This window comes from Bombina bombina, chromosome 7 (genome assembly GCF_027579735.1).
Source record: "Bombina bombina isolate aBomBom1 chromosome 7, aBomBom1.pri, whole genome shotgun sequence".
In the NCBI taxonomy this organism is placed as follows: domain Eukaryota; kingdom Metazoa; phylum Chordata; class Amphibia; order Anura; family Bombinatoridae; genus Bombina; species Bombina bombina.
The window spans coordinates 36,108,079-36,123,232 of NC_069505.1; the positions used below are offsets into that span (position 1 = coordinate 36,108,079).

At 41.2% G+C, this 15,154-nt stretch overlaps 1 protein-coding gene across 1 annotated transcript in view; it reads right to left on the minus strand.

The window, feature by feature from the left end:
• Nucleotides 1–15,154, minus strand: part of LOC128665816 (histone-lysine N-methyltransferase KMT5B-B-like) — a 220,915-nt gene that overhangs the window by 500 nt on the left and 205,261 nt on the right. Inside the window, 2 exon segments of the mRNA XM_053720034.1 lie at nucleotides 1–1,431; nucleotides 1,686–1,882. The exon segment at nucleotides 1–1,431 is cut by the window's left edge and continues 500 nt beyond it. Of these exon segments, the coding sequence (XP_053576009.1) occupies nucleotides 1–1,431; nucleotides 1,686–1,882 (1,628 nt within the window).

Consider the following 15,154-nt stretch of genomic DNA (forward strand, 5'->3'; position numbering starts at 1 on the left):
CAATGTCTATTGAGTCTTTTCCAACAATAAGCCTCAAGCGTTTAGCTGGTGGGAGTGGAATGAAATCATCTTCAAAGTCATCCTCATATTCATCTTCCTCTTCCTCCTCCTCTTCTTCTGATGAAGATTCTTGGACGCTTTCTTCCTCACAGTGACCATAATCATCCACCTCCATCCTCGTTTCTAGCAAAGATAAAGTGTCGCTGCAATATACTCCGTTTTCATGCAACTCCTCACTAAAAGGGATCCTGCTCTCTTCATCTCTCTTAAGCTGGATTTTCAGTTTTGTTGAGCTGCTTCCTGATCCTGAATTAAAGCCATTGTTGAGTTTTGCTACATACAAACTGTTCCTCTCCTTCTCATGATCTTTGCTCAATTTAATGCTTATTTTTGAGGAACTCATTCCGTCATTCTCCTTCTCATTGGTCTTGCTGCTGTTGCTGTCATGACGTCGACGGAGAGTCAGCTTAGGAATTCCAGTGCTGTTTTCAAGAATTAATTGTGCGTCATATCTAGTGATACGTCTGCTTTTTTTATTTTTGACAGTTCTAAATGTTTCCTTGGGTTTTTTACTTTCAGAACTCATCACAGGGCAAACTTCCGAAGAAGTTTTAAAGTCCTTGTAGTCAATTGGATTGTTCATAAAGGTATTTCCTTCACTTACTTCACAATGAGAACTTACTAAGTCTGGCACAGCGTCAGCTTGAACAGAAGATTCAAAGACAGAATTTGATCCTTCCACTTCTAAAGCCCGTTTCATATGCTTAGCTTTCCTAGACTTCCGTCTAGATGTACACAAGCCATTCTTCTGATACTTGCTCTCTTGTCTTTTTGTAGTTTCTGGGGAAAGTTCATTTTTCTGAATTGGCTGATTTGCCAGCCCAGTTCTATCTGTGTAAACACCAGTCCCACAGCTGCTTTTGTAACCATCTAATATATTTGGTTGAAGCTTGGCATCAGGTGTCTCACTCGAATTAATCCGTGTTCTCAGAGAACTCCGTGTAATATATGTGCACTCACCTTGGACATGAGAGCCTCTCAAAGAGTTCAGTTTATACTCTCTAGCCGCATGTCTTGTTAGACAACCGCTAGATTCCACTACTCTCTCTGGTCCCTCTGCTTCTTTATCCCTTTTTATGGCCAGATTTTTATACAGTACAACTTTTGGTTCTTTAAGCATAAGGTTCCCTACTTCTAACTTTTTAGAAGTGTTCCTTTGCTCTGACCTCCTGCATGGACTTTTCAACTTTATTTTCGAGTTTAAAGGCTTTGCAGGCTTTCTCAATCTCTTTGGTACCCTGAAATTATTTAAATGAGTGTGTCTGGATGAGGTAGAACTGGATGAGACGGAAATTCGTGACATAGAAGCCTGTCTCGTAAATGTCCTGCTTTTACCATTCTTCTTCACGCCGGAAGGTTTCCGGTTTGTTGCTGTAAAACAAAAATAAAAGCCGATTAAAAAAGTTAGATGTATAAATAAATGAAAAATATTAAACTGAATAAAAGAACTACAATTATTTGATGATTATTATTTAGAGACAAGTAACAATCCTACTTAAGTGACCATTTATCTAAAATACTCAGCTGATTAAAAGCTTAGCTCTCGCCTCCGACAATTTCTGCAATAATCATGCTATATAACTGCCCCTTCAAAAGTGAATACTAAGAAATGCAAATAATCTCACATGTGGTGGATTGTTCCTGAGATGTGTCGGCATCCGTATTGGAGCTGACAGACTGACTGTCTGAGTTTTTGCTGCCATCTCCAAGTTTTTTGAGTCGGTTTAACCGTTTGTCAGTTTCTCGAAGTCCGTATTTGCTGTTGATCACAGGCCCTGGTTCGTGAAGTCCATTACGTGATTTGAAAGCACCAGTTCCACGCCTGGAAAGAAAACAGTGGTCATTAATGGGGAATTTGTCAAATTAACATGTGTACACACTTCCTCTAGAACACGGGTGTCAAACACAAGGCCCGCGGGCCGAATCCGGCCCACCAGACCTCGTCATGTGGCCCGTGTAGCAGCCGCCGGCCGCCAGCAACCATTTCTAATAAACTCTGAACGTATGGGAAGGAACTACACAATAAAAATATTTATATCATAAACCAACATTATCAGTATTTTTTTTCAAAGAATTGCAGTGTAACATTATTAAATCAGTACCTAAACTCAATTACCAAATTCTTTAAACAACCACAAAGTCGTATATTTTTATAGTCACTTTAATTAGTGATCCGTGACTGACTTCCTGCTCCCTCATCACTTCCTCCCAGCTTCCCTATGTATCTGCACGCGCGGGAAAACATAATTTATGTAAGAACTTACCTGATAAATTCATTTCTTTCATATTAGCAAGAGTCCATGAGCTAGTGACGTATGGGATATACATTCCTATCAGGAGGGGCAAAGTTTCCCAAACCTCAAAATGCCTATAAATACACCCCTCACCACACCCACAATTCAGTTTAACGAATAGCCAAGAAGTGGGGTGATAAAAAAGTGCGAAAGCATATAAAATAAGGAATTGGAATAATTGTGCTTTATAAAAAATCATAACCACCACAAAAAAAGGGCGGGCCTCATGGACTCTTGCTAATATGAAAGAAATGAATTTATCAGGTAAGTTCTTACATAAATTATGTTTTCTTTCATGTAATTAGCAAGAGTCCATGAGCTAGTGACGTATGGGATAATGATTACCCAAGATGTGGATCTTTCCACACAAGAGTCACTAGAGAGGGAGGGATAAAATAAAGACAGCCAATTCCTGCTGAAAATAATCCACACCCAAAATAAAGTTTATTAAAAAACATAAGCAGAAGATTCAAACTGAAACCGCTGCCTGAAGTACTTTTCTACCAAAAACTGCTTCAGAAGAAGAAAATACATCAAAATGGTAGAATTTAGTAAAAGTATGCAAAGAGGACCAAGTTGCTGCTTTGCAAATCTGATCAACCGAAGCTTCATTCCTAAACGCCCAGGAAGTAGAAACTGACCTAGTAGAATGAGCTGTAATCCTCTGATGCGGAGTTTTACCCGACTCAACATAGGCAAGATGAATTAAAGATTTCAACCAAGATGCCAAAGAAATGGCAGAAGCTTTCTGGCCTTTTCTAGAACCGGAAAAGATAACAAATAGACTAGAAGTCTTTCGGAAAGATTTAGTAGCTTCAACATAATATTTCAAAGCTCTAACAACATCCAAAGAATGCAATGATTTCTCCTTAGAATTCTTAGGATTAGGACATAATGAAGGAACCACAATTTCTCTACTAATGTTGTTGGAATTCACAACTTTAGGTAAAAATTCAAAAGAAGTTCGCAACACCGCCTTATCCTGATGAAAAATCAGAAAAGGAGACTCACAAGAAAGAGCAGATAATTCAGAAACTCTTCTGGCAGAAGAGATGGCCAAAAGGAACAAAACTTTCCAAGAAAGTAATTTAATGTCTAATGAATGCATAGGTTCAAATGGAGGAGCTTGAAGAGCCCCCAGAACCAAATTCAAACTCCAAGGAGGAGAAATTGACTTAATGACAGGCTTTATACGAACCAAAGCTTGTACAAAACAATGAATATCAGGAAGAATAGCAATCTTTCTGTGAAAAAGAACAGAAAGAGCAGAGATTTGTCCTTTCAAGGAACTTGCGGACAAACCCTTATCTAAACCATCCTGAAGAAACTGTAATATTCTCGGTATTCTAAAAGAATGCCAAGAAAAATGATGAGAAAGACACCAAGAAATATAAGTCTTCCAGACTCTATAATATATCTCTCTGGATACAGATTTACGAGCCTGTAACATAGTATTAATCACAGAGTCAGAGAAACCTCTTTGACCAAGAATCAAGCGTTCAATCTCCATACCTTTAAATTTAAGGATTTCAGATCCTGATGGAAAAAAGGACCTTGAGACAGAAGGTCTGGTCTTAACGGAAGAGTCCACGGTTGGCAAGAGGCCATCCGGACAAGATCCGCATACCAAAACCTGTGAGGCCATGCCGGAGCTACCAGCAGAACAAACAAGCATTCCTTCAGAATCTTGGAGATTACTCTTGGAAGAAGAACTAGAGGCGGAAAGATATAGGCAGGATGATACTTCCAAGGAAGTGATAATGCATCCACTGCCTCCGCCTGAGGATCCCGGGATCTGGACAGATACCTGGGAAGTTTCTTGTTTAGATGAGACGCCATCAGATCTATTTCTGGAAGTTCCCACATTTGAACAATCTGAAGAAATACCTCTGGGTGAAGAGACCATTCGCCCGGATGCAACGTTTGGCGACTGAGATAATCCGCTTCCCAATTGTCTACACCTGGGATATGAACCGCAGAGATTAGACAGGAGCTGGATTCCGCCCAAACCAAAATTCGAGATACTTCTTTCATAGCCAGAGGACTGTGAGTCCCTCCTTGATGATTGATGTATGCCACAGATGTGACATTGTCTGTCTGAAAACAAATGAACGATTCTCTCTTCAGAAGAGGCCAAAACTGAAGAGCTCTGAAAATTGCACGGAGTTCCAAAATATTGATCGGTAATCTCACCTCCTGAGATTCCCAAACTCCTTGTGCCGTCAGAGATCCCCACACAGCTCCCCAACCTGTGAGACTTGCATCTGTTGAAATTACAGTCCAGGTCGGAAGCACAAAAGAAGCCCCCTGAATTAAACGATGGTGATCTGTCCACCACGTTAGAGAGTGTCGAACAATCGGTTTTAAAGATATTAATTGAGATATCTTTGTGTAATCCTTGCACCATTGATTCAGCATACAGAGCTGAAGAGGTCGCATGTGAAAACGAGCAAAGGGGATCGCGTCCGATGCAGCAGTCATAAGACCTAGAATTTCCATGCATAAGGCTACCGAAGGGAATGATTGTGACTGAAGGTTTCGACAAGCTGCAATCAATTTTAGACGTCTCTTGTCTGTTAAAGACAGAGTCATGGACACTGAATCTATCTGGAAACCCAGAAAGGTTACCCTTGTCTGAGGAATCAAAGAACTTTTTGGTAAATTGATCCTCCAACCATGAACTTGAAGAAACAACACAAGTCGATTCGTATGAGATTCTGCTAAATGTAAAGACTGAGCAATTACCAAGATATCGTCCAAATAAGGAAATACCACAATACCCTGTTCTCTGATTACAGACAGAAGGGCACCGAGAACCTTTGAAAAAATTCTTGGAGCTGTAGCTAGGCCAAACGGTAGAGCCACAAACTGGTAATGCTTGTCCAGAAAAGAGAATCTCAGGAACTGATAATGGTCTGGATGAATCGGAATATGCAGATATGCATCCTGTAAATCTATTGTGGACATATAATTCCCTTGCTGAACAAAAGGCAAGATAGTCCTTACAGTTACCATCTTGAACGTTGGTATCCTTACATAACGATTCAATATTTTTAGATCCAGAACTGGTCTGAAGGAATTCTCCTTCTTTGGTACAATGAAGAGATTTGAATAAAACCCCATCCCCTGTTCCGGAACTGGCATAATTACTCCAGTCAACTCTAGATCTGAAACACAATTCAGAAATGCTTGAGCTTTCACTGGATTTACTGGGACACGGGAAAGAAAAAATCTCTTTGCAGGAGGTCTCATCTTGAAACCAATTCTGTACCCTTCTGAAACAATGTTCTGAATCCAAAGATTGTGAACAGAATTGATCCAAATTTCTTTGAAAAAACGTAACCTGCCCCCTACCAGCTGAGCTGGAATGAGGGCCGCACCTTCATGTGGACTCAGAAGCAGGCTTTGCCTTTCTAGCAGGCTTGGATTTATTCCAGACTGGAGATGGTTTCCAAACTGAAACTGCTCCTGAGGATGAAGGATCAGGCTTTTGTTCTTTGTTGAAACGAAAGGAACGAAAACAATTATTAGCCCTGTTTTTACCTTTAGATTTTTTATCCTGTGGTAAAAAAGTTCCTTTCCCACCAGTAACAGTTGAGATAATAGAATCCAACTGAGAACCAAATAATTTGTTACCCTGGAAAGAAATGGAAAGTAGAGTTGATTTAGAAGCCATATCAGTATTCCAAGTCTTAAGCCATAAAGCTCTTCTAGCTAAAATAGCTAGAGACATAAACCTGACATCAACTCTGATAATATCAAAAATGGCATCACAGATAAAATTATTAGCATGCTGAAGAAGAATAATAATATCATGAGAATCATGATTTGTTACTTGTTGCGCTAAAGTTTCCAACCAAAAAGTTGAAGCTGCAGCAACATCAGCCAATGATATAGCAGGTCTAAGAAGATTACCTGAACACAGATAAGCTTTTCTTAGAAAGGATTCAATTTTCCTATCTAAAGGATCTTTAAACGAAGTACCATCTGACGTAGGAATGGTAGTACGTTTAGCAAGGGTAGAAATAGCCCCATCAACTTTAGGGATTTTGTCCCAAAATTCTAACCTGTCAGACGGTACAGGATATAATTGCTTAAAACGTTTAGAAGGAGTAAATGAATTACCCAATTTATCCCATTCTTTGGAAATTACTGCAGAAATAGCATTAGGAACAGGAAAAACTTCTGGAATAACCACAGGAGATTTAAATACCTTATCTAAACATTTAGAATTAGTATCAAGAGGACCAGAATCCTCTATTTCTAAAGCAATTAATACTTCTTTAAGTAAAGAACGAATAAATTCCATTTTAAATAAATATGAAGATTTATCAGCATCAATCTCTGAAACAGAATCCTCTGAACCAGAAGAGTCATCAGAATCAGAATGATGATGTTCATTTAAAAATTCATCTGTAGGGAGAGAAGTTTTAAAAGATTTTTTACGTTTACTAGAAGGAGAAATAACAGACATAGCCTTCTTGATGGATTCAGAAACAAAATCTCTTATGTTATCAGGAACATTCTGCACCTTAGATGTTGAAGGAACTGCAACAGACAATGGTACTTTACTAAAGGAAATATCTGCATTAACAAGTTTGTCATGACAATTAATACAAACAACAGCCGGAGGAATAGCTACCAAAAGTTTACAGCAGATACACTTAGCTTTGGTAGATCCAGCACTAGACAGCGATTTTCCTGTAGTATCTTCTGACTCAGATGCAACGTGAGACATCTTGCAATATGTAAGAGAAAAAACAACATATAAAGCAAAATTTATCAAATTCCTTAAATGACAGTTTCAGGAATGGGAAAAAATGCCAAAGAACAAGCTTCTAGCAACCAGAAGCAATGAAAAATGAGACTTAAATAATGTGGAGACAAAAGCGACGCCCATATTTTTTAGCGCCAAATAAGACGCCCACATTATTTGGCGCCTAAATGCTTTTGGCGCCAAAAATGACGCCACATCCGGAACGCCGACATTTTTGGCGCAAAATAACGTCAAAAAATGACGCAACTTCCGGCGACACGTATGACGCCGGAAACGGAAAATAATTTTTGCGCCAAAAAAGTCCGCGCCAAGAATGACGCAATAAAATGAAGCATTTTCAGCCCCCGCGAACCTAACAGCCCACAGGGAAAAAATAGTCAAATTTTTGAAGGTAAGAAAAAATGAATAATTTAAATGCATAATCCCAAATATGAAACTGACTGTCTGAAAAATAAGGAAAGTTGAACATTCTGAGTCAAGGCAAATAAATGTTTGAATACATATATTTAGAACTTTATAAACAAAGTGCCCAACCATAGCTTAGAGTGTCACAGAAAAAAAGATTTACTTACCCCAGGACACTCATCTACATGTTTGTAGAAAGCCAAACCAGTACTGAAACGAGAATCAGCAGAGGTAATGGTATATATAAGAGTATATCGTCGATCTGAAAAGGGAGGTAAGAGATGAATCTCTACGACCGATAACAGAGAACCTATGAAATAGACCCCGTAGAAGGAGATCACTGCATTCAAATAGGCAATACTCTCCTCACATCCCTCTGACATTCACTGCACGCTGAGAGGAAAACCGGGCTCCAACTTGCTGCGGAGCGCATATCAACGTAGAATCTAGCACAAACTTACTTCACCACCTCCATCGGAGGCAAAGTTTGTAAAACTGAATTGTGGGTGTGGTGAGGGGTGTATTTATAGGCATTTTGAGGTTTGGGAAACTTTGCCCCTCCTGGTAGGAATGTATATCCCATACGTCACAAGCTCATGGACTCTTGCTAATTACATGAAAGAAAAGGGCTAGCAGCAGAGACCAGAGAGGCAGCAGCAGGCACACAGCGGGGCTGGTAAGAAAAAACAGAATTTATATTTACCTGATAAATTACTTTCTCCAACGGTGTGTCCGGTCCACGGCGTCATCCTTACTTGTGGGATATTCTCTTCCCCAACAGGAAATGGCAAAGAGCCCAGCAAAGCTGGTCACATGATCCCTCCTAGGCTCCGCCTACCCCAGTCATTCGACCGACGTTAAGGAGGAATATTTGCATAGGAGAAACCATATGGTACCGTGGTGACTGTAGTTAAAGAAAATAAATTATCAGACCTGATTAAAAAAACCAGGGCGGGCCGTGGACCGGACACACCGTTGGAGAAAGTAATTTATCAGGTAAACATAAATTCTGTTTTCTCCAACATAGGTGTGTCCGGTCCACGGCGTCATCCTTACTTGTGGGAACCAATACCAAAGCTTTAGGACACGGATGAAGGGAGGGAGCAAATCAGGTCACCTAAATGGAAGGCACCACGGCTTGCAAAACCTTTCTCCCAAAAATAGCCTCAGAAGAAGCAAAAGTATCAAACTTGTAAAATTTGGTAAAAGTGTGCAGTGAAGACCAAGTCGCTGCCCTACATATCTGATCAACAGAAGCCTCGTTCTTGAAGGCCCATGTGGAAGCCACAGCCCTAGTGGAATGAGCTGTGATTCTTTCGGGAGGCTGCCGTCCGGCAGTCTCGTAAGCCAATCTGATGATGCTTTTAATCCAAAAAGAGAGAGAGGTAGAAGTTGCTTTTTGACCTCTCCTTTTACCGGAATAAACAACAAACAAGGAAGATGTTTGTCTAAAATCCTTTGTAGCATCTAAATAGAATTTTAGAGCGCGAACAACATCCAAATTGTGCAACAAACGTTCCTTCTTTGAAACTGGTTTCGGACACAGAGAAGGTACGATAATCTCCTGGTTAATGTTTTTGTTAGAAACAACCTTTGGAAGAAAACCAGGTTTAGTACGTAAAACCACCTTATCTGCATGGAACACCAGATAAGGAGGAGAACACTGCAGAGCAGATAATTCTGAAACTCTTCTGGCAGAAGAAATTGCAACTAAAAACAAAACTTTCCAAGATAATAATTTAATATCAACGGAATGCAAGGGTTCAAACGGAACCCCCTGAAGAACTGAAAGAACTAAATTGAGACTCCAAGGAGGAGTCAAAGGTTTGTAAACAGGCTTAATTCTAACCAGAGCCTGAACAAAGGCTTGAACATCTGGCACAGCAGCCAGTTTTTTGTGAAGTAACACCGACAAGGCAGAAATCTGTCCCTTCAGGGAACTTGCAGATAATCCTTTTTCCAATCCTTCTTGAAGGAAGGATAGAATCCTAGGAATCTTAACCTTGTCCCAAGGGAATCCTTTAGATTCACACCAACAGATATATTTTTTCCAAATTTTGTGGTAAATCTTTCTAGTTACAGGCTTTCTGGCCTGAACAAGAGTATCGATAACAGAATCTGAGAACCCTCGCTTCGATAAAATCAAGCGTTCAATCTCCAAGCAGTCAGCTGGAGTGAAACCAGATTCGGATGTTCGAACGGACCCTGAACAAGAAGGTCTCGTCTCAAAGGTAGCTTCCAAGGTGGAGCCGATGACATATTCACCAGATCTGCATACCAAGTCCTGCGTGGCCACGCAGGAGCTATCAAGATCACCGACGCCCTCTCCTGATTGATCCTGGCTACCAGCCTGGGGATGAGAGGAAACGGCGGGAACACATAAGCTAGTTTGAAGGTCCAAGGTGCTACTAGTGCATCCACTAGAGCCGCCTTGGGATCCCTGGATCTGGACCCGTAGCAAGGAACTTTGAAGTTCTGACGAGAGGCCATCAGATCCATGTCTGGAATGCCCCACAGCTGAGTGACTTGGGCAAAGATTTCCGGATGGAGTTCCCACTCCCCCGGATGCAATGTCTGACGACTCAGAAAATCCGCTTCCCAATTTTCCACTCCTGGGATGTGGATAGCAGACAGGTGGCAGGAGTGAGACTCCGCCCATAGAATGATTTTGGTCACTTCTTCCATCGCTAGGGAACTCCTTGTTCCCCCCTGATGGTTGATGTACGCAACAGTTGTCATGTTGTCTGATTGAAACCGTATGAACTTGGCCCTCGCTAGCTGAGGCCAAGCCTTGAGAGCATTGAATATCGCTCTCAGTTCCAGAATATTTATCGGTAGAAGAGATTCTTCCCGAGACCAAAGACCCTGAGCTTTCAGGGATCCCCAGACCGCGCCCCAGCCCATCAGACTGGCGTCGGTCGTGACAATGACCCACTCTGGTCTGCGGAATGTCATCCCTTGTGACAGGTTGTCCAGGGACAGCCACCAACGGAGTGAGTCTCTGGTCCTCTGATTTACTTGTATCTTCGGAGACAAGTCTGTATAGTCCCCATTCCACTGACTGAGCATGCACAGTTGTAATGGTCTTAGATGAATGCGCGCAAAAGGAACTATGTCCATTGCCGCTACCATCAACCCGATCACTTCCATGCACTGAGCTATGGAAGGAAGAGGAACGGAATGAAGTATCCGACAAGAGTCTAGAAGCTTTGTTTTTCTGGCCTCTGTTAGAAAAATCCTCATTTCTAAGGAGTCTATAATTGTTCCCAAGAAGGGAACCCTTGTTGACGGGGATAGAGAACTCTTTTCCACGTTCACTTTCCATCCGTGAGATCTGAGAAAGGCCAGGACGATGTCCGTGTGAGCCTTTGCTTGAGGAAGGGACGACGCTTGAATCAGAATGTCGTCCAAGTAAGGTACTACAGCAATGCCCCTTGGTCTTAGCACAGCTAGAAGGGACCCTAGTACCTTTGTGAAAATCCTTGGAGCAGTGGCTAATCCGAAAGGAAGCGCCACGAACTGGTAATGTTTGTCCAGGAATGCGAACCTTAGGAACCGATGATGTTCCTTGTGGATAGGAATATGTAGATACGCATCCTTTAAATCCACCGTGGTCATGAATTGACCTTCCTGGATGGAAGGAAGAATAGTTCGAATGGTTTCCATCTTGTACAAAAACGTTTTAAAATAAAACCGTTACTGTCACTTTAAATTTTAAACTGAACACACTTTATTACTGCAATTGCGAAAAAACATGAAGGAATTGTTCAAAATTCACCAAATTTTCACCACAGTGTCTTAAAGCCTTAAAAGTATTGCACACCAAATTTGGAAGCTTTAACCCTTAAAATAACGGAACCGGAGCCGTTTTAAACTTTAACCCCTTTACAGTCCCTGGTATCTGCTTTGCTGAGACCCAACCAAGCCCAAAGGGGAATACGATACCAAATGACGCCTTCAGAAAGTCTTTTCTAAGTATCAGAGCTCCTCTCACATGCGACTGCATGCCATGCCTCTCAAAAACAAGTGCGCCACACCGGCGCGAAAATGAGGCTCTGCTTATGCTTTGGGAAAGCCCCTAAGGAATAAGGTGTCTAATACAGTGCCTGCCGATATTATTATATCAAAATACCCAGATAAAATGATTCCTCAAGGCTAAATATGTGTTAATAATGAATCGATTTAGCCCAGAAAAAGTCTACAGTCTTAATAAGCCCTTGTGAAGCCCTTATTTACGATCGTAATAAACATGGCTTACCGGATCCCATAGGGAAAATGACAGCTTCCAGCATTACATCGTCTTGTTAGAATGTGTCATACCTCAAGCAGCAAGAGACTGCACACTGTTCCCCCAACTGAAGTTAATTGTTCTCAACAGTCCTGTGTGGAACAGCCATGGATTTTAGTTACGGTTGCTAAAATCATTTTCCTCATACAAACAGAAATCTTCATCTCTTTTCTGTTTCTGAGTAAATAGTACATACCAGCACTATTTCAAAATAACAAACTCTTGATTGAATAATAAAAACTACAGTTAAACACTAAAAAACTCTAAGCCATCTCCGTGGAGATGTTGCCTGTACAACGGCAAAGAGAATGACTGGGGTAGGCGGAGCCTAGGAGGGATCATGTGACCAGCTTTGCTGGGCTCTTTGCCATTTCCTGTTGGGGAAGAGAATATCCCACAAGTAAGGATGACGCCGTGGACCGGACACACCTATGTTGGAGAAACATGTTTTTTTTTAAATAATATGTCAGCAGGACAATTCTAAGTAAACAGCCGTTCTGAGGCTCTGTCTCTGCAGATTGTCTTATTCTGCTCTCAGCCTTCCCCAGGTAATAAATCAAATCTTTATCTCGGGAGTCTGCTCCTACACTTGTACTGTCTGTGACTGATTTGTAGTCTGCACAGATTTTATTAACCTTATCCCTGCCTGTTATGCTTGCATGCAATGGAAAACATATTCACACTGCATTATCATTAGTTTATTGCCCACCTAAATCAGAGCAGTAATAAAGTTTTTGTGTGTGTGTAAGTATGTGTGTGTAAATATGTGTATGTGTGTTTCTGTGTAAATGTATGTTTGTGTGTGTATCTGTGAATGTATGTTTGTGTGTGTGTGTGTAAACGTGTGAATGTATGTTTGTGTGTGTATCTGTAAATTTATATGTCTGTGTGTGTAAATATGTGTGTTTGTGTGTAAAGGTATGTTTGTGTGTGAAAATATGTGTATGTGTGTGTAAATGTGTGTGTTAATGTGACAGTGTGAATGTATGTTTTTTGTGTGTGTGTAAATGTGTGAATGTATGTTTTGTGTGTGTGCGTACATATGTGTGTGAATGTGAAAAAGTTGTGAACTTTAACAACATTAGAAATAATTTAATATGATAATAAAGAGTGGACACATAGTCCTAGATACAACCGGCCCTTTGAGGCCCTTTGAGGGTGACCAAACTGCTGATGCGGCCCCCGATGAATTTGAGTTTGACACCCCTGCTCTAGAATATAAAAAAAAAAGTTAAAGGCACATGAAAGTGATGCTGCATAGCTGTAAAAAGACTACTAGAAAAAAAAAAAAAAATCACGTGAACATGTCTATGTAAATGTATGCTTACTTGATAAATTATTTTCTCTTTCTTGGCAGTGAGAGTCCACAAATTCCATTCATAACCTATGGGAAATACTTCACCTGGCCACCAGGAGGAGGCAAAGACACCCCAAAACATTGCATTGAAATATCCCTTCCACTTCCCCTCTCCGTAGTTCAAGCTGAGAATAATGAAAAGTAGAGATAAAAGAGTTAAAGAGGTGCCCCATAAGACTGCAGATACTACACTATTTCAGGGCGGGTTTGGGCACTCTCACTGACAAGAAAGAAAATAATTTATCAGGTAAGCATAAATTATATTTTCTTTCTAATGGCAGCGAGTCCACAAATTTCATTCATAACATGGGAAACCAATACCCAAGCTGTGGAGTCCACCAAAATTTTAGGGGGGGGGGGGGGAGGTAGACAAGGCAGTCCTTCAGTTCTAGGCAACACCGCTTGAAGAACCTCTCTGCTGAGGCAAAACCATAAAAATCAATAAAATTGTGTGAAAGTATGTAATGAAGACCAGGTAGCATCCTTACAGACCTGTTCAATTGAAGCCTCATTCTTGAAGGCCCAGGAAGAGACACAGCACAGGTAGAGAGTGTGCCATAATCCGGGATGGAGGCTGCTGACCCACATCTGTATAAGTCATGCAAATCAAACTTCTGAGGCAGAAAGAAATAGTGGCCTATTGACCCTTGCGCTTTCCAGAAAACTAAAAAAAGAAGGAAGATGATTAATGAAAGTCCTTGGTAGCATACTGATAAAAAAAAATGTTTAAAGCTCTAACATCATCCAGATTATGCAATAACCTCTCATGGGAAGGAAGAGGATTGGGACAAAGAGACAGAACAACAATTTCTTGATTGATGTTGTGAGTTGAAACAACCTTAGGTAAAAACCCTGTCTTTGTCTAAAGTACAGACTTATCGAAATGGAATACCAGATAATGCGGATCACACTGAAGGGCAGACAGTTCGGAAACTCTACGAGCAGAGGATATAGCTAACAAAAATAACACTTTTCAAGATAGCAACTTAATATCAATAGAATGCATAGGTTCAAGAAAAGATTAAGGTTACATGGAGGAGCAATAGGTTTGAAAACAGGTCTAATTCTAGCAATAGCTCGAACAAACAATTGAACATCTGGCACATGAGCCAACCTCTTATGCAACATTACAGAAATAGACTAAATCTGACCTTTAAGAGAACTAGCCGACAGGCCCTTCTCCAAGCCATCCTGTAGAAACTGTAGGATATGTGAAGTCTTCACCTTGTACCAAGGAACTCAACGTTCCGCAGACCAAGACAGATAAGCCCTCAACACCTTATCGTAAATACATCTCATAACGGATTTGTGTACCTGAACCAGAGTGTCAATCACCACCTCAGAGAATTCTCTCTGGGACATTATTTGTTCAATCTCCATGCAGTCAGCCTCAGAATCTAGATTTTGATAGAACAGACCTCAGTAGATTGGCATTTAGGCAGGAAGCCATCAGATCTATCTCTGGGTACCCCCACCTGCGGGTGATCTCTCAAAAAAAAAACCTCCAGGTTTGGAAACCATTTTCCAGACTGAAGAGTCTGCCTGCTCAGAAAATCCACTTCCCAGTTCTCCACACCTGGAATGTGGATGGCTGATATTGGCATGTCTCTGCCCATTGAAGAAGGCGAGACACTTCTTGCATCGCCAGACAGCTGTGAGTTCTGCCCTGGTGGTTGACGTAAGCCACGGTAGTGATGTCAGATTGAGATTGAATATAACAGAGGAAACTTAACTGGGGCCACGACAGAAGACAATTGAAGATGGCCCTCAACTCCAGAACGTTGATTGGTAGAATCGCTTCCTGAGCTCTCGGAGAAGCCCACACAGCACCCCAGCCTGTCAAACTCGCATCTGCTAGAACTTCCCAGGTTGGGTGCAGGAAGCACATGCCCTGGAGAATGGGTTTCTGGGTCAGCCACCAGGAGAGAGAGAGAGAGAGAGAGAGAGAGAGAGACTCTTGTCTCTGGATCCAG